Genomic DNA, 18,231 nt, shown 5'->3' with positions numbered 1-18,231 from the left:
ACTGTATTTCTAACAACTCTGGTAATGACAGAGATGTTAACTAGTTATTCGTGAAACTTTAAAATTCATTATCCCCCAAAAGCTCTTTCACCATCAGAATGTGACAGCCACTCTTTCCTGGACACCTTCAAAGTAGCACATAATCCAAACAATTCACACACACACCCCCCAAGAGCATGGCTGAATGACTCATACCCCTCTTCCTCAAAGGAAAAACGACAGTCAATAGTTTAGAAAAAACCTTGAGAAACGAACCCCTTCATCCTCCAGGTACGTCACAGTTGTTGGCTAATGTAACTAGAAAGCACGGAAAATGCCTTACTTCTTACTATTAAAAAACATTCTTATTCCAAAGAAAAACTACTTATAACTAAATTGAAAAGGGTATTTGAGGAAGGCACCGCATGACAAATACATTTTAAACTTTTTTAAAGTACCATCACAACATGTTTAGAAAAAAAAAAGAAAAACCTTCAAAAACCCATTTTGAGAAAAAGGACAAAGAATCTTTATTCCCAAGCCAAAGGGAAGGTCTGACAATACATCTGATGAAAAGAAACCTTAGCTTCCTGACCTAGAGAAAATCCAAAGAGCCTAAATTACTGCTCCTTGAAAGGTGGCCCAAAAAGGTAGTTAAGAAATCTAGTGAAAATGCACTGCTTACTAGAAGTTTGGGCTTGCTTAAATAAATTAAGCAGCCTAAAAAATCCCTGCTTTTCCACAATGTAGAGGCTCGTATAAGCTCAGTCTTTAAGTGTGTTTAATCCTTACAGTTAAATTTTCAAAGTGACTGAGCAAGTTGGAAGCATTGTATCAAAATCTCATCTTTCGAAGTGAAGGGAGATGGGTGCAAATGCATTTTTTTTTTTTTTTTTATTTCTTCGGATTCAAATCACATAATCCTCCAAACTGATGCTATAGTTTGCAGTATTTCATTCCCTGACTTGGGCAGAACTGGTCCAACCCCACAAAGAGGGGGCAGAGCAAGCCTGTTCCTGGGCTCTCAATGGGAGGGGCGGAGAGGAATAGGAACCCAGTCACTGCTGGGAGCCGCTTTGCACTCTGTACTGTGTGTCATCCTGTGCGCGGCGTACAAGGAAGTGCTGCTCCAGTCCGCAAGGGAAAACCAGCCTGTCTTCCAGGAGAGGAAACCGGAGGCTCCGGAGGAGCCGCTCCATGAAGGCGAAGGCCGAAAAGCCCCTCCCGCACTTCTGTAAGGGCCAATGAAAGGAAGAAGGGCTTGAAGGGCTTGCCAAGCCAGCCCACACCTCGACCCCTTCCGGCCCGGCCCAGCCCAGGGGCTCTCCTGCCCCGCGGGAACCCGAGAGTAAAAGTGTGCCGCGCGGGGCGGGGCCCCAGCCGCAGCCAGTCCCGCAGCCAGCGCCCAAGGCCCGGGGGCAGCTTCCCGATAAAGGAGGGAGGGAAGGAGGAAAGGAAGGAGGGAGAGGGGGAGGGAAGGCGCTGGCGACCCCGCCCACGCCCTACCCAGCAGAGCAACCCGGAGCTGGCAGCCAGCTGCGCACTCGGGGCCTTTGGTTAAGCGGGAGTCGACTCTTGCTCTCCCAGCCGCCGCGCACCAAGAATGGAAATCCCACCGACCCACTACCCAGCCTCCCGGGCGGCCTCGGTGGTGGAGAACTGCATCAACTACCAGCAGGGGACCCCCCACAAGGTGTTTCTGGTGCAGACCGTCCAACAAGCCAGCAGGGAGGTGAGTCCAGCGGCGGGGCACCGGCTCTCCACTCCCGAGGGTCCCCAACAACCGCCCCGCCCCCCTTCGTTTCGGGATTGACTGCTGTTGTCAGGTCCAGGGAGGTTGGCACTTCCTGGAAAGAGGGGGCCATCCAGTCTCCAGGGATAGCCCGGGTCTGTTTGTGTTCAGGGGAAGGCAGAGGCATGATAGTTTTTTACAGGCACCATTACAAGGAAATGAGAAAGGTTCCCAGAGAGAGGCAGCATTTTCCCCTTTCTCCGAGTGAAACCTGTAAGAACCATTCAAAAGAAGCTTAAAACTGCTATGACATTTCTCATCGACTACTCCACAGTCTGGATCAACAAAAGCTCCTGTCTTGCAAATGATTCATTTTAAGACCATTCTTATCAGGCCCTTTGACCAACATGAAGGGGGCAACAAAGAGCAAGAGAAACTGACTACCAGCATCAGTGTGGCCTGGAGCTTCTCTTGAACCACCCCAAACACTATGGCAACTGACTGCTTATAAATTATGTCATTTAAGGCTTAAATTAAATGCTTAAAACCTCAGCAGTCACTAAGCGTCTTTCCATTTTACTAAAATCTAATGGATTTGAGCTTGTTCATTATTTATCTGACATTGGTTTAACTGCTAACAGTCTCTAAGAGCTGACAGGGAGTAGAGCAGATGTTAACTGAACCAGATCACGTAATTAGGTATAAATGCTCAACTGTATCTTGATTGACAGAGAAGGAAAACTCTGACTCCAAAAAACCTCCGCTGCCTTGCGGCATACCTCTTCAGGGGAAAGGCTAAGGGAGTAAACCCCGACAGAAAATCCGGAGCCGGAGTCCCTAAGGCGGTTTGACGTTGTAGTCAACACCGGCAACTCCTGCGGCGCACCTGAAGCCAAGCTGTATTGACTCCGTCTTTCCCTTGGACCCTTCAGCTGCGAAGAGAGGGGGGGTCTGCTGCATGGGCAACAGCAGACCCTCCATATCACCCTGCCCAGGCTCTGTAGCTTCAGTAGAAGCTACACCATCGTCTCTCGAGACGGACGGATGCCGACGACGACGACGATCTTGATTGAAAAGTGAAATACTGTACATAAATGTCTTGCTGTTATAAAATTGGTTAAAGTATCAATTTTCAGGTCTACTAATATACAAGTAAAAACAGTACTTACTATGTCTAATCACTTTGCAGTCATCTGCCTCAGAATGGAATTTACCTTCATTGAACACTATTTGGAGGCTACACAGGGCTTTATGAAAAATTTTTTCAATGACATATCCCATTTGTCAACTTCAGAATTAAAAGCTGTTTCAAAATTTCTTATATAGAGAATGTAGGATCACAGACCCAGAAGTTGAAGTCCTTTGACTGAAAGTGAATTGGAATCCGTTTTATTTATACACACTTCGATCCCGCCCTGTGTTCTCATCCAAAATAAACCTGATAGAGGTCCTGCTAAGTTAGGAGTTACATCCATGGTGATATGCTTTTAAGGTCTAAGGCTTTAACCCCACCAGCCAGCCACCCCCTTCCCCAATGAAATGAGAATGGATTCTTCTAACAACGCAGATAATTGAGTTATTATACTATCTCATCGCATTTTCTTAATTTTAGGATATTCCAGGACGAGGACATAAGTATTGCCTTAAGTTTTCTGTGGAAGAAATTATCCAAAAAGTAAGTGAAATGTCCTTTATTATTAAATAAAATTTGATTCTAAGTATTCCAGATCACCTTTGCTGATCAAATCATAGCATTAATTTGTAATTTTTTAAGTTGTTGTGAAACACTGCCTTGAAAAAAAATAATGACCATACAGGGGTCAGTTTTTACTCCTTTTGGGTATTCTGAGATACATGAAATATTTCTATTGAGCTAGTTAAAAGATAGATTCTATATACTGAAGATCAAATAAATTTCCTTTTTAAATGTTATAGTCATAGGGCAGTCTGAACTCCATTAATATTAACAAGTGAAATAAATTACTCTCCAATCATCATCACTTTGTCTGCCTTTTTCTCTTTCTGCTTTTGATTTCTTTTATTTAAAGAAAGCAAGTGTTTTTTAAAAAATTTATGAGCAACAGAATGACGAACTGTTACCATATGATATATCAGATAAGAATCATTCAGTAATGAGGAAGGACAATTTCTATACACTTGTCAAATTATTAATGAGACAAACTCAAAAGGAAGGAACTGCAATTTATATTGTAACCATCTTGAAAATTTAAAAAAGCTTGCACTTTTGTTGAGCATAATTCAGAAGAGATACAGGCTAACATGAGGAGATGCATTAAAAGGCAACTAAGCTGCTAGACAATCATCTTCATGAAGCAGAACCAATGTAAAATCTTTTCATTTTTACATCTAGAAACAGACAGCTGTATCTGAGTTTGAGAAAATTATTCTGGAGCATAGAGTAAGAGTAATGGAAAGAATTAAAAAGTAACCAGAGTCTGGAGTTGGTATATAAAGTGAGACTAAAATCTGGCCTTGAAAATGGACACCATTAATACTGAAATATATTCCAAGTTTTAAGATGAATTTAAAAGATTCTGAGACCACACAAGTTATAAAATGTCTATTTTAGATGCATCTAAGAAAATTACTAGGTCATTCCTAATTAGATAACACTGGAATAGGCACTCTGAAGTCAAGTCTGAAACAACACCATTAGGGGCCAATGCTTTAAATATTATATCTCAAAGAGCATTATAGTTAGTAATGGATGGCTGTCTACATGTAAATATATTTTGCAAAAAAATGTCTCAAACAGCAAGTGACAGTGAACTGCACAGCTGAAGTACTTTATCCGCCAGTGGGACAAGATACTGCACCAGAAGTCAACTTCACGTTTGAAGGAGAAATTGGAAAGAACCCAGATGAAGAAGATAACACATTTTATCAAAAACTCAAATCCATGAAGGAACCACTAGAAGCACAAAATATTCCAGGTATTTAAATATGGCATGGGAAAATATATGATTTCATTTTTTAAAAGGTTAGTACTGTATATATAATATAAAGTAATTCCATTTATCATGTTTCCCTCACCAGACAGTTTTGGAAATGTATCTCCAGAAATGAAGCCAGTTCGACATTTAGCTTGGGTTGCCTGTGGTTATATAATATGGCAGAATTCTAATGAAAACACCTGGTATAAAATGGTAAAAATTCAAACTGTCAAGCAAGTGGTAAGTGATGTCTATAAAATACACTATTAATAGGGTTAATGTTTACTGGAAGTATATCATTCATTTTTAGATAAGTAGTGCCCCATTAGTAATTTTGTATTTAAAATAGTATACCCATTATTTTGAAGTTAGTTATGACCAAGGCCAGAGTAAGTGAAGCTGCAGTTTTAAGAGGCAACGTCTTTAGTTATACATAATCTGGCAGTCAGTTTTTGTGCTCAGCTTAATACAGAGTGTTTCCTTTGACATCCTAAATTTTGTGTTCAAATTACTTTAGTCATGCAACATTCAAACTACCTCTGCTTTTTTCCTCTACTGAAATGGGAGTGCCAGAACTACTCGGAAACATGGCTGCCACTTCCCCTCCAGAAGTCACCCAGAGCAAAAATATTAACATCTCAGGCTTTATGAAGCTTTCTGTATATAATTTTCTTTCATAACCCACTGAGTCATAATTTACAACCTCATGTCTAACTTCTTGCTAACTGTGTGTTTTCTTAAGTCTGATATGACTATTCTGAACTGCTTCCTTTTAGATCTTAAAAGAGATAAAAATAAATTATTTGATTTTAGCTTTCTTAAGGGATTAAGAAGAAAAAGACTATGTCAATTAGTAGTAGCTAAAGAAAAAGAAAGAAGAGAATGTTTAAAGAAACCACCACAGTTTTAGTCAGCTCCACAGAAGACAAAGACTTTCCAGCTGACTCATTACAGCTTGTGGATAACTGCAAGGCAGCACCCGGAGCACCTTTACTCCAAAGGCTTTTGCAACTAATTATTAGATACCTATAGGCATTGGAAGGCAGGATACCCAATTATACTACCTAACATAAACATTACAACATTTTAAGAAATAGTGTCTTTTTCTAATGCATTTCTGTAGACATCAGTCCTGATCACAACATGCCTATAGGGGTACTGCGGCCTCAAATAATTGAGTAACTAATTGGTCCAGGTTGCATAGGCTATATAATCATAATCATGATTTTTTCAAGCCATGTTTTTATAACAAGATATGCACGAGACAGGGCTAGTAGATTTATGAAAGAAAACTTCTCTGACCCTTCAATAAATTGTGGTCTTAAAGCACTAACAAAAATCTCAACAGAAGGGTTTAACCACTGCTTCAGGCTATATATATTACAAATCTTTACCTATTAAGATCCAACATTTAAGAAGGCTTACTACTGATTTTTACCTTCTCTTTTAAAGAATATTCTTCATTGATATAGTCAAAGAAAGGGTTACTTCAACATACCATAAGGAGAGAACAGTATATTTTTATTTAACCCTGGGGTCACATTTATAATTGCTATTGACCAAAGGAGCCACAGGAGCATGTGCTATCCCTTCAAGTCGAGGGCTTATTGCAGTACATCCATTAAAAGCCTTAAAGAGCCTCGTGTCTGGTGATTGTGGTTTTAAACCATGCAGATGCAATATCTCTGTGTAGCTGATGGTATAAATACTTAATATGTGCAAAGCAATAAGGAGCAAAGCTTTGTTGAAGCTGTAATTACAAAATCAGATAACTACATTCACTAAATTTTACTGTTCTCAGTTTTTTAAAGAGAATTTCTATTATAAAACTGGTTTCCTTTAAACACTCATTTCAGTAATTTATCCCTTAAATTATACTCTTCTGAACAATGTAAACATTAAGGAATTTTAAATGGCAAACTGTAGACTGTAATGCTCTTAAGTAGCTACCATGATGCAAAAACTAAAAACAGAAAGGGAAATGATTTTTAGAGTAATAAATGAAAAATCATAATTTTAAGTTGTAGTTCGAAAAAAATACATATTTATAAGAGTTTTTCTGTCAAGCTAAATATATTATGACATTCAATTTTTACTTTTACTTAAGTAGAAGTATTATAATCACCTACTAATGAAAGCTAATTTTTTTAATTAAAATATCATTTTGCCAATGATACTGTTTTACACATCAGATTTTTATTTATTACAGCAAAGAAATGATGACTTCATTGAGTTAGACTACACCATTCTACTTCATGACATTGTATCTCAGGTAAAGTATCACCTAACCTTTATTGATGCCACTTTGAAAATTGGAACTTGTTTTATAGTTACTATGCCTTATTACTTCTGACTCTAAATCAGAATTCATGTAAATTCAAACAGGCACCAGGTTGAAGTATACTATACTTGTAGCAATTTAACTTATTTTGTGCTATTCTTTAGGAGGACTATTTTGTTTCTAGCAAAATATAAATCCAACTCTGTTTTCTTAAATGTTCTTAAATGTTTTCCGATTAATATCCTTTACTTGCAGGAGATTATTCCTTGGCAAATGCAAGTTCTCTGGCATCCACAATATGGTACTAAAGTAAAGCATAACAGTCGTCTGCCAAAGGAAGCACAACTGGAGTAAACGAAGACCCTATGCGTACTAATGATGTGTATGTCACTCTTCATTGACATCTAGCTTAAGGGGCTAAACAAACCCCAAAGTATCAGTTTGTGATTACAGCACAGAACTGTAGAGCTTCCATAATAAAAAGTTTCATGATGTAAAAATGTCTTAACAGTAACAGTGCTGCGTATATCCCATAATAAAAAGCTTCAATTACAACCTCATAGTGTGTTCAATTGTGTTGCATACTTACGGGACAGGGGCAGTAATGGTCTCCTTGAAAGCAACTTTCGGCTTTCCTGTGATACAAGGACAGCCATATTCTCTTTCCAGTCTCTAAAAAAGACCAGGGGAAATAATTTTTCAGTATATTTTAATTTAAAAAAGAAAAACCCTAAGAATCTTAATTACTGGAAGCAGTTATTTAAATACAATAGATAAGCAAATGCTCAATCTTAAATCATTTAAGTATCTTACAAGGATTAGATACATGATATTAAACAATGAAAATTGCTTTTATACATATGTCCACTAAAATTTCATCTTTGTTCCACTTTATTACATGTTCACTGGAATAGTATAAATCTGTTGTCACAATTTTGTACTGTCTCAACTTCAAAGATATGATCACAACCAGAATTTTAAATCTTATGTGCCTTGTTTTCATTCAGATATACACAGGATGTTTCCTAGAAAAGTATATGTCCTATCTACCCATTTTAAAGTGTATTTTATTGATTATGTTGTTACAGTTGTCCCAATTTTTCTCCCCTTTGCTCCCCTCCACCCAGTACCCCCCCTTCCCTCCAGCAATCCCACCCACCTTAGTTCATGTCCATGGGTCATTCATATAAGTTCTTTGGCTTCACACTTTCCTCTATTATTGTTATCTTCCCCCTCTCTATTTTGTACCAACCGATTATGCTCCTTAATCCCGGCACCATTTCCCCATTTCTTCCCCTTCCCCCTCCCAGCTGATAACCCTCCAGATGATCCCCATACCTGATTCTGTTCCTATTCTGGTTTGCTTAGTTGGATTTTGTTTTTATTTTTTAGATTCAGTTGTTGATAGTTGTGAGTTTGTTGTCATTTTAATGTTAATAGTGTTGGTCTTTTTCTTAAATAAGTCCCTTTAATATTTCTTATAATAATGGCTTTGTGATGATGAACTCCTCTAGCTTACCTTGTCTGGGAAGCACTTTATCTGCCCCACCATTCTAAATGATAGCTTTGCTGGATGGAATAATCTTAGTTGTAGGTCCTTGCTTTTCATTACACTGAATACCTCTTGCCAGTTCCTTCTTGCCTACAAAGTTTCTTTTGAGAAATCAGCTAATAGTCTTATAATCACCCCTTTGTAGGTAACTCTCTTCTTTTCTCTTGCTGCTTTTAAGATTTTATCTTGAAACTTTGGCATTTTAATTATGATGTGTCTTGGTACGGTCCTCTTTGGGTCTAGCTTCTTTGGGACTCTGTTCTTCCTGGACTTGCGTGTCTATTTCCTTCACCAAATTTGGGAAGTTTTCCTTCATTATTTTTTCACATAAGCTTTCGATTTCTTGCTCTTCCTCTTCTCCTTCTGGCACTCCTATGATCTGGATGTTGGCACGTTTGAAGTTGTCCCAGAGGTTCCTAAGCTTCTCATTTTTTTCAATTCTTGTTTCCTCATTCTGTACTAGTTGACTTTTTTTCTTCCTTGTGTTCCAATTCATTGAATTGAACCCTGGTTTCCTTCCCTTCTCTATTGGTTTTGTGTGGATTTTCCTTTGTTTCATTTAGCATAGTTTTCACTTCTTCCCTTATGCGTTTGCCGTACTTAAGCATATCTGTCAAGCCTGTGAGCATCTTTATCACCAGTGTTTTGAATTCTGCATCTGTTAGGTTGGCTATCTCCTTGTCACTTAATTCTCTCACTGGAACCTTGATCTGTTCCTTCTTTTGGGCCATACTTCTCTGTCTCATCTTGACAGGCTCCTGTGTCTGTTTGCCGGTGTCTTAGGTAGAGCTGTCGCACCTGTTACGTTGTAAGGGGCAGAGCCTTAGGTATTCGTCAGTACGGGCAACCCATTTCACCATGTTGTGGTGCTGTATGTGGGGGAGGGGTCTGAGAGGGAACAATACCACCTGCTCAGCACTCACCCCTTTTCCAGGCACGTCTGCTGCTTCTGTATGGGACTGGCGCCTCTCTAGCTGTTGCCCTGGCTGTCATTCCCAGAGTGGGTGGGTCCATGGACGTTCAAGGACCATGGCGGCCCTTTAAACAAGTGGACTCTACTGAGGGACTGGCAGTTTCTTCCTCTGCCCCAACCCCTACTGGTTTTCACAGTCAGAAGCAATGAGGCTTTATTTTTCCCTGACGCCGGAACCGTAGCTGTGCAGTCTGGTCTGTTGCTGGGAGTGTCCCCCAGATGTCCCTCCCTACTATTTAAAACATGTGACTGCATTTTCGGCTGGCCTGCTGCTGCTGTTGATGTTGCAGCCAACATACAGCTTCCTTTCCACCCCTCCTACCTGTCTGGATGAGTATTTCTCCTTTATATCTTTGTTTGTTGAACTTTGATGCAGCTCAATTTTCTGGAACTTCTGGTTGTCTCTAGTTCTGAGGTAGTTGTATTCCTTTTTAGTTGTGGAGGGAGACACAGTGTGTCTATCTAGGCCTCTATCTTGGCTAGAAGTCACCCCCATTTTTTAAAACTATATTATATTAATCTCCAAGTACTGACTTGAGAATAAGACAAACAAGAAATGACCTGAAGAGTGGGTACTGGTGGGCTGACTTTCTCAGTAGATTTCTCCCTGCAGATTGTCTCCTTAGGTCTGGGACCAAGATATACTGAACCCAACTAACCATGACCTGGGAATGGATGTATGGTCTTATTATAGATCCCCTGTACCTTGATTCTAGAAGTTGGCAATGCTTTACAAATAAAAAGATTTACAGAGCAAAAGTAATTAATTTGTAATGCATAGTAGAGGAAGCAGTATCTATACCACATCTGGATAAAATCAGAGTGTTTAGTATAAGTTTATGGACATTATACTGAAAATTACTGACTTTTGCTCTTAAGGAAACACAGAAATAAAGTGAGTTTAATTTAACTTCCTTGTTATTCATTACCTGAGCATAGATTTCCAGGTGCAATTCTCCCATTCCAGATACAATTGTCTCTTTGTTCTCAGTGTCAAAGTGGACTTTAAATGTGGGATCTTCTCTTGTAAACCTGCCAATACCTTTTGAAAATTTTTCCAGATCATTCTTTAAAAAAAGAAAATCATTACACATTTTACTAATTGCAATAAGCAATGAAACTGTTGAAAGAACTTTACCCAATAAATTAAATGCATATGCAGTTAAGATATAAAAATGATCTAGCATCTAGTTCCTAGTCCACACCCTTTAAATATGTGAGCCTGGATACCACACAGTCAATAGAGCAGGAAATAGCCAGCTGATGGAATTTTCTTTCCATACCAAGATATAAGAGCCCAAGACGGCTCTATGCCCTCTCCTATTATATGGACAAAAAAATGTCCATTTGTGGAAAACCGCCCATTAAGGAGAAAGTGTTACTCTGTTATAGTTCAGAAATCCTATACATAATCAAAAGAATAAGCATGTTTACCAAGACTCTACTGTAGATTTCAAGAGGGCAGTTAAGACCAACATGAAGGCAAATACCACACTGAGACCTTCAAAACAATCTGTTTGGATATGTCTTCATGCATCTTTATTCTCCTTAGATGTAATTTCTTTATGTGGTAAGCAGAATAATGGCCCTCTAAGGATATGTCCTCATCAACCCCCAAATCTGTGGATGTTGCTTTATATGGTAACAGGACTTTGCAGATGTGATTAAGGTTATAGACATAAATAATTTGGGTGGGCCCAATGTAATCACATAGGCTTTTAAAAAATGGAAGAGGAATGCAGAGATGTGAAGAGGGAAGAGGCAGGAAATATTTAAAGCATGAGAGAGACTCATTTCACTGTTGCTGGCATTGAAAACAGAAGGGGGAGTCTCTAGAGGCCAGGTACAGCCCTCGGTGACAGCAAGGAGTGGGGACCCCAGTACTGCAACCACAAAGAACTGAATTCTTCCAACAATCTGAGTAAGCAAGGAAATAAACTGATCCCTAGAGCCTCCAGAAAGAAACACAGTCCTGCCAAAATCCTGATTTTAGCCCATTAAGAACCACGTCAGATTTCTCACCTACCAAACTATAAAATAACACATCTGTGATGTCTTAAGCCACTACGTTTGTGGTAATTTCTTATGGCAGCAATGGAAAACTAACACACCCTGAACGACCAGTATTAACAGTTATCACATGTACCTGGAGCTGTGTGCTATATATTCTGTATATGTTATTTCAAATTTTAACTGCAATGCTGCAAGACAGAATTATCCACATTTTACAGGTGAGGAAACGGGACACACAGAAGTTAAGTGACTTGCTCAAGGCCACACAGATAGTGTATGGCAAAGCTGAGAATGAACCTGGGGTTACTCTATCTCCGAAGTCTTTTTCCCTTTTCCCTGTACTTGCCAGGTACTTTCAGCCTACTAGGAGATCACCTCTGCCTCCACTCCTGAATGCACAGCCTTATGCAGTAATTTCATTATTTAATTTAATTCACTCCAGCAAGCAAATAACCCTGAGACACCAAGAAAAACCCCTCTGGATATTGATGCATTTGATTTCTCTCCACTATTACAAACTATCAAGACCAAAGTCTTACATAAACTCTGAATTTAGGAATGAAGAACATTGTATCTTTAATTTCTAGCCCTGCAAATTCTGAGGGGAAAAGCAAACAATTTAGCAAAATACTTGGAATAAACTGTGACATCTTACTATAATATGATGTAAGATTTGCCTTTCCTCAAATATCTGAGATGGAGTAATGTAATGTTTCTTGCCACCTCAACATTCTCTTTTCTATGAGATGGGCCTGTAAAATCTCAAGTTCCTCAAAACAGATGAAGTAGTAGCTGTTAATACATTCAGAAGACAAACCAGAATATGTTCTGTAAATGATAGTTCCCAAACGACAAGAAGTGATAACTGTTCACTCAATGCATGAAGAGTTATTTTCAATACCATATTAACATGATTGTTATGAACGTCAAAGCAACTTAAGCACTAAACAATTAAGATTCAAGATCAGGACTAATTCCAATGGCAAGCTAATGTGAGTGCAGAACTTACTCAAGTAAGTTCTTTGCCTTTGTAAAAAGCTAAATGACATATTCAATCATAAACCTGTCATATCTGAAAGTGAGAAAAGCAGTCTGGTTTCCAAGCATCCTTCTTATGATCGTACATTTACTTTGTACCCACCACAGATCTAGAGATGTATTATAATCCATGAGGCCATTACTCTATGCAATATTCTAATGTACTTGACAGTGAGGTTTTCCTACAACTTGGGACAAATGCCCGTTTCTCCTTTTCCATCCTCTTATGATCTGAACCTAGGAAGTTACACTTACCAGTCTGGAGCAAATGTTATTTCTTTACTTAGTAAAGCGTTATGAAGCACTGTCTCGTGAATACCATCACTTTCTTTAAATATACCGAGGAGTAATTACTATTAACTGACTGGTAAATTTTAAAAGGTGATCTCAACACCAAAAGAGGAAATAGAGACAATACATTAGCTGGTTATCACAAGATACCATGTGCATTGTGGAGACAGATAGAAAGAGCTCAAGTCTTTATTGTGAGATACTGCGCATTAAAGCAAATGCCTACCTTGTTAGAAGGCTTCATTGCTATTGAAATGACAGGATCAGGAACATGAATCGACTCCTAAAAATTTATTTTTTTAAAACAGAGAAGAATTCAAATATAGTATTATATGGGTCAGAGTCAGGGATGGATTAATTTTAATGTTCTACTTTACAACAGAATAAAGCATTAAACATCTTTAGGCTAGACAATATATATCTTGGAATTAAAAGCATGTACTATATGCATTAAATCAATGAAAATATTAATATATTAATAAAAAAGGCATTACTCATATGATCTCCTCCCTCCCAAAACAACAAAGTATCTATTTATTTACTAAACTGTTTATGACCCTTAAGTTTATCAACATTTTCAGTTTAACTCAATCATTATAATGAATCCAAATGCTGAGATGTAGAAGTCTTATTGACTGGTGGCTAAACTTACTGTTGCTTTCTTCTGATCAAAACTTAAACAAAATTATGATCACTGATAAGAGAAAAAATTCTGAAAGGGCACTAGATTCTTTATACATGATACTTTATTTAATCAATCACAATTCTGAGAGGCAGATATTATTAACTCCATTTTACACATAAAATCTTAAAGGAATGGAAAGAAGAGAAAATGTGGCCAAAGGCCAGTGGGTATTACAGGGCAGAGCTGAGACTCTAACCAAGGTCTGCTTGCTTCAAAGCCTGAGCACTTCCCACACCCCCAGTCCCTTCCTATTGCTAATGACAAGCAGGTAGAGAAAGCCTTATTCATCATACTCATAAAGCAGTCCTCCTATCCAGAGCCCCCTAAAGCCTGTAAACATTTACTTTTGTACTGTCTTACATCAACATTAAAACCAGATACTAGAGAATACTTTATACAAAACACCGTATTATAAAATTACAGATTCGTCAAATGATCTGGGAACTATTATAGGGCTCCTTTGTCAGGGTTGGACCAGTTCTTACATAAATGACCCACTGTATATCTGTTCACTACCCATATTCTTTCTTTACTGAATCAGTAGAGAGTCTTATTGTATGTGGAACAGTCTATTCTCTTAAATGAGCAAAAATAGGAAGTGAGTGAAGGGAACTCAAAGGCATGAACTAACTGGCCAAGCATGTTGTGCAGGAGAGACTATTCCATGCTGTGACCATGGTCTGGACCACGAGCTGAACCTGGGTCAGAAAAGAGATGGCTTACTGCAAAACCCCCTTAGAAACTATCTGATAGTAACTGATGTTCACTCTCACATAAATAAAGCACCCCTCTCTTGCCATCTGCTGTGAGCTGGTCCCTGGAACAGGCTGATGTCCTGACTTGGTCAAGCATGTTAAGTAATTTCCACATCATGTAGCTTTCATGTACTAGTACCTGTGACTATTCCCCCCTTTTTACCCCATATAATAATTCTTCAGCACCTGAGGGCAAAGGCTAGTCACTTCATCTTGCAGCTGACCAAGAAGTGCCTCCTATGTAAATATCCCTTAAAAAGTCCTGCTGGTTGCCAGGCTGGCGTGGCCTGCCTCTTTCTTCAGTCTTTCCCTGCCCTCCATTTACAGAGGTCGGTTTACAGTCTCAGGGCTTCTCCCAGGGTCTATGCGTACTGACAGCATGCTCATCCCTTGAGGATCCTTCAGTGATTGAAAAAGGACCCATGAGTGCCACAGAGCAGGCTGTCAGACTGTCTAGTTGCATCTTGGTTCCGTTCTGTTATGTTACAGCCGGGTCTAGTCTAAATGTTACTGTCTGGTCTTACAATTCTTTAAAGAAGAATCTACCTGGTTGTTGAGTTACTAAGGTAGCCGCACTCCGTTGGGACCAGCGTGAGGATGGTGATAGCAATTAGAGACGTACCCACAACGGGGAGACAGAGCTCAGGGTAGAGGAGTCAGAACTCCACAGTCCCAGTGTATCTAATGGAGATTTTCCCTCTACATTAAACCCTGGAGGACACTGAAAAGACTTTACTAAGAGAAACACTTGTCTAACTGACATAGAAAGAGCCACAACCAATCTATACTTGATGTCTGCAGCACTACTCAATGAAAACATTTGTGGTTGTTTTCTTTAGTACTAAATATACTACATAAAAACATAAGACTTCTGAAACTCATGATAAATAGCTTTGAAATTAAATGACTCACCATAGAAAGTCCACTATTATCTTTGTTTGTGAATGTGTCTCCACTAGCGCAGTCAATGCCAAACAATGCACAGATGTCTCCAGCGAATGCTTCTTCAACATCCTAAATAAAAAAACAACAATACAAATCAGAATAGGGTGGCTAAAGAGTACTTGCACAATAAACACATTATACATAAATAAACATGGCAGAATCTCACCATAAATTTTATAAAGAATGAATTAGCTAGAACCAATGCAACACCAACAATCAACCATGGCAAAACATAAACTGGGCCCTGATTTAAACCACACTTAAATGGAAACTCAGAGCTATGGCATCATTACTTAGAGGATCTGCAGTACTGACAGAACACAGAGCCTCACATTTCTGAAGTTCTTTCTATGTAATTAAAGGCATGTACTATATGTGTTGCACAGTCCAACAATGAGATGTGTACAACAAAGGTGTACAAGAAAAACATACAAAAGAAGTTCTGAAAACAAAGGCAGGAGAATGGAATCCATTTTACTTAAAATAATGTTAATTTCTCACAGATGCATGCAGTTAAGAAAACAGGAAATGTAAGAACAAAGCATTGGTGCCTCTAAACTTCCTTGTTGTTGTCCTTTTATATTGACAGTTCATTCACAACAGCTGTGGCTATGAATGAGCAAGTGTGTGTGTCTTACTTTAATAGTTCCACAGCTGTACACCTTTTCCTAGTTTCTGGCCCACGAAACAACTTTGACAATCATTAATCCCTCTAGCCTGCCCCCTGCTGCCTATATCTCAAAATGGCAATTCTGTCCAATTTTGAAAGATTGCCTATTCATCTTCCAGGAGAAACAAAAGTTATGGTCACCAAAAATTACTGCCATTTGTGACAACATGGATGGAAATAGAGAGAATTATGCTTAGTGAAATAAGCCAGGCAAAGAAAGTAAAATACCATATGATATCACCTAATACAGGAAACTAGAGAACAACACAAACAAACGAAGTAAATAGGACAAAGAGAGAAGGGGGATAAGTAAGGGAAGGGTCTAGTCAAGGAACGTGTATAAATGACTCATGGACATGGACAACGGGGAGGGATATGATTGCGGGAGAAGGGGTGGGCTGGGTGGGAGGGAGCAATGAAGGAAAAATGGGACAACTGTAATTGAAAAACAAAAAAATAAAAGGAAAAAAAAAATTACTGAGCATCCTAAGATTTTGCTCAGATTAATAAATTTCTCCAGGAATACAGAACTGAATTGGGAAAGGTGAGAGAAGGGACAACCTGATACACTCAGTATTCCTACCAAGGCCTAACCCTATGGATCACAGAAGGTGAGGACAGATTCAGAACCAACTCAAGAATTCAAGCCAAAATTTACCTACCAGAACAGATGTTGAGTAGTTTTAAATTTTCAGATGGATTCTAACACCATTATGGCCCCTCTTGGGGTTTGTTCTATGAAAGAAAGCTCTAGCGTTAAACAGAGCTTTCAGATGTGCCATACTTCAGGAAGTATTTTCACTGAACAATACGGGAAAATGTGTGGGTTTACTACTCTCACCTTTGAGAACCACAGGTTCACTGTCCTACAAACCTTTTACACTCTTTGTAATGACAGCTCTTGAGGAAAGTGCTGAATCTGTGTTCTGAGTTGTGGGAAACTAATTGTCCCTTCTTCTTAACTTTGGTCTCTGAGGAAATACAGCTAAGTCACGAACAGTGGTATAAACTGCGCGTTCTTCAAATCGGCTAATGTAGCCTATACTAAAGTGCTACATCAGAATTGTAGCACACCTAATGAAAAAGGAAGAAGTTAGAAAACCACATTCAAGAACAAGTGATTTTCTTGTGGGGCTCAGGATACCCAGAAGGCGGGCCTATTTCACGTGCAGTAGAGATATTTCTGGCTTATGCTGGCCAGGCACTTACCTCCATCATGTCCGCGTGCATGCGGACCAGCCGCTGCACCCGCACCTTCTTTCTCGTTCTCGCGTTGTAGATGGTGTCACCCTTCTTCAACTGTCCTTGGTAATTGCGAACATAAGTTAACTGCCCAAATCGACCGGCCTAGAAGATTGGGTAAGGGCAGGGGAAAAAAAAAAAAAAAGACCCACATAAGAATCAAAATCAGGAGGAAAACTTCACAACTATCTCCAAATATTCCCTTACCAACTTTAGTAGTTTAGAGTATAGGTAATTATAAAAGGTCATTATTCTTTTGGCTATCACAATCCAAGATAATACTTCTGCTTCCTCTAAAAGTTATTAGAAAATTTTTTTTAATTATTTACATAAGGAATTATCCTTGTCTTCTATATGATTTTGTAAGTTCAGTTTAATACAATAAAACATAAAAATAAGGTATAATTATTGCAAAGACAACAAAAATACCATTAGAAATAGTAAGACATCTTAAAAAACACTTTGATAATCACCTACCAATCTTACAAGTAAGTTTTGTAAAGTGACTAAACATAAAATGAATAATTGAGGATCAATTTCTCCTGAATAGTAATAACAATAAGATTATGTATTTAAAACTCACCAATTCTTCCCATGTTAATTTACAGTTTTAACACAACAGCAATCAAAATCCCCCCCAATTTTTTTAAACATTTAATTAGTGATCTTAAAAGTCATGTCGTCAGCAGCCGTCCGTCTCGAGAGACGATGGTGTAGCTTCTTAAGAGTCTATCTGCACCGCTGAGAATGGCTGTGCAGTCCGACCCGGGAGTGACACGGTAACTGTCTCCTCCCGTATTGAATCGACATCTTGCGATGACGCTGGAGTGTCCTCTCCAGTGAAGCTGAAGCTACAGAGCCTGGGCAGGGTGATATGGAGGGTCTGCTGTTGCCCATGCAGCAGACCCCCCCTCTCTTCGCAGCTGAAGGGCCCAAGGGAAAGACGGAGTCAATACAGCTTGGCTTCAGGTGCGCCGCAGGCGTTGCCGGTGTTGACTACAACGTCAAACCGCCTTAGGGACTCCGGCTCCGGATTTTCTGTCGGGGTTTACTCCCTTAGCCTTTCCCCTGAAGAGGTATGCCGCAAGGCAGCGGAGGTTTTTTGGAGTCAGAGTTTTCCT

The 18,231-nt window shown here is 39.1% G+C and overlaps 2 protein-coding genes across 2 annotated transcripts in view; one reads left to right on the top strand and one right to left on the bottom strand.

The window, feature by feature from the left end:
* The window catches only part of GFM1 (G elongation factor mitochondrial 1), a 41,603-nt gene that overhangs the window by 9,210 nt on the left and 14,162 nt on the right, over window positions 1-18,231 (bottom strand). Inside the window, exons 9-13 of the mRNA XM_090273251.1 lie at window positions 17,078-17,215; window positions 15,166-15,267; window positions 13,040-13,096; window positions 10,401-10,538; window positions 7,536-7,618 (exon numbers count right to left, since the gene is read on the bottom strand). Of these exons, the coding sequence (XP_090129377.1) occupies window positions 7,536-7,618; window positions 10,401-10,538; window positions 13,040-13,096; window positions 15,166-15,267; window positions 17,078-17,215 (518 nt within the window). The remainder of the gene's footprint in view (window positions 1-7,535; window positions 7,619-10,400; window positions 10,539-13,039; window positions 13,097-15,165; window positions 15,268-17,077; window positions 17,216-18,231) is intronic.
* Window positions 1,077-7,506, top strand: LXN (latexin). The gene is made up of 7 exons (XM_090273239.1): window positions 1,077-1,213; window positions 1,567-1,711; window positions 3,324-3,386; window positions 4,488-4,665; window positions 4,769-4,905; window positions 6,875-6,937; window positions 7,202-7,506. The coding sequence occupies exons 2-7, from the start codon at window positions 1,583-1,585 to the stop codon at window positions 7,298-7,300; spliced, it is 669 nt and encodes a 222-aa protein (XP_090129365.1). The 5' UTR covers window positions 1,077-1,213; window positions 1,567-1,582; the 3' UTR covers window positions 7,301-7,506.

This window comes from Furipterus horrens, unplaced genomic scaffold (assembly GCF_987537825.1).
Source record: "Furipterus horrens unplaced genomic scaffold, mFurHor1.1.pri manual_scaffold_1, whole genome shotgun sequence".
NCBI classification, from domain to species: domain Eukaryota; kingdom Metazoa; phylum Chordata; class Mammalia; order Chiroptera; family Furipteridae; genus Furipterus; species Furipterus horrens.
This window is presented reverse-complemented; position numbering and strand designations above follow the sequence as displayed.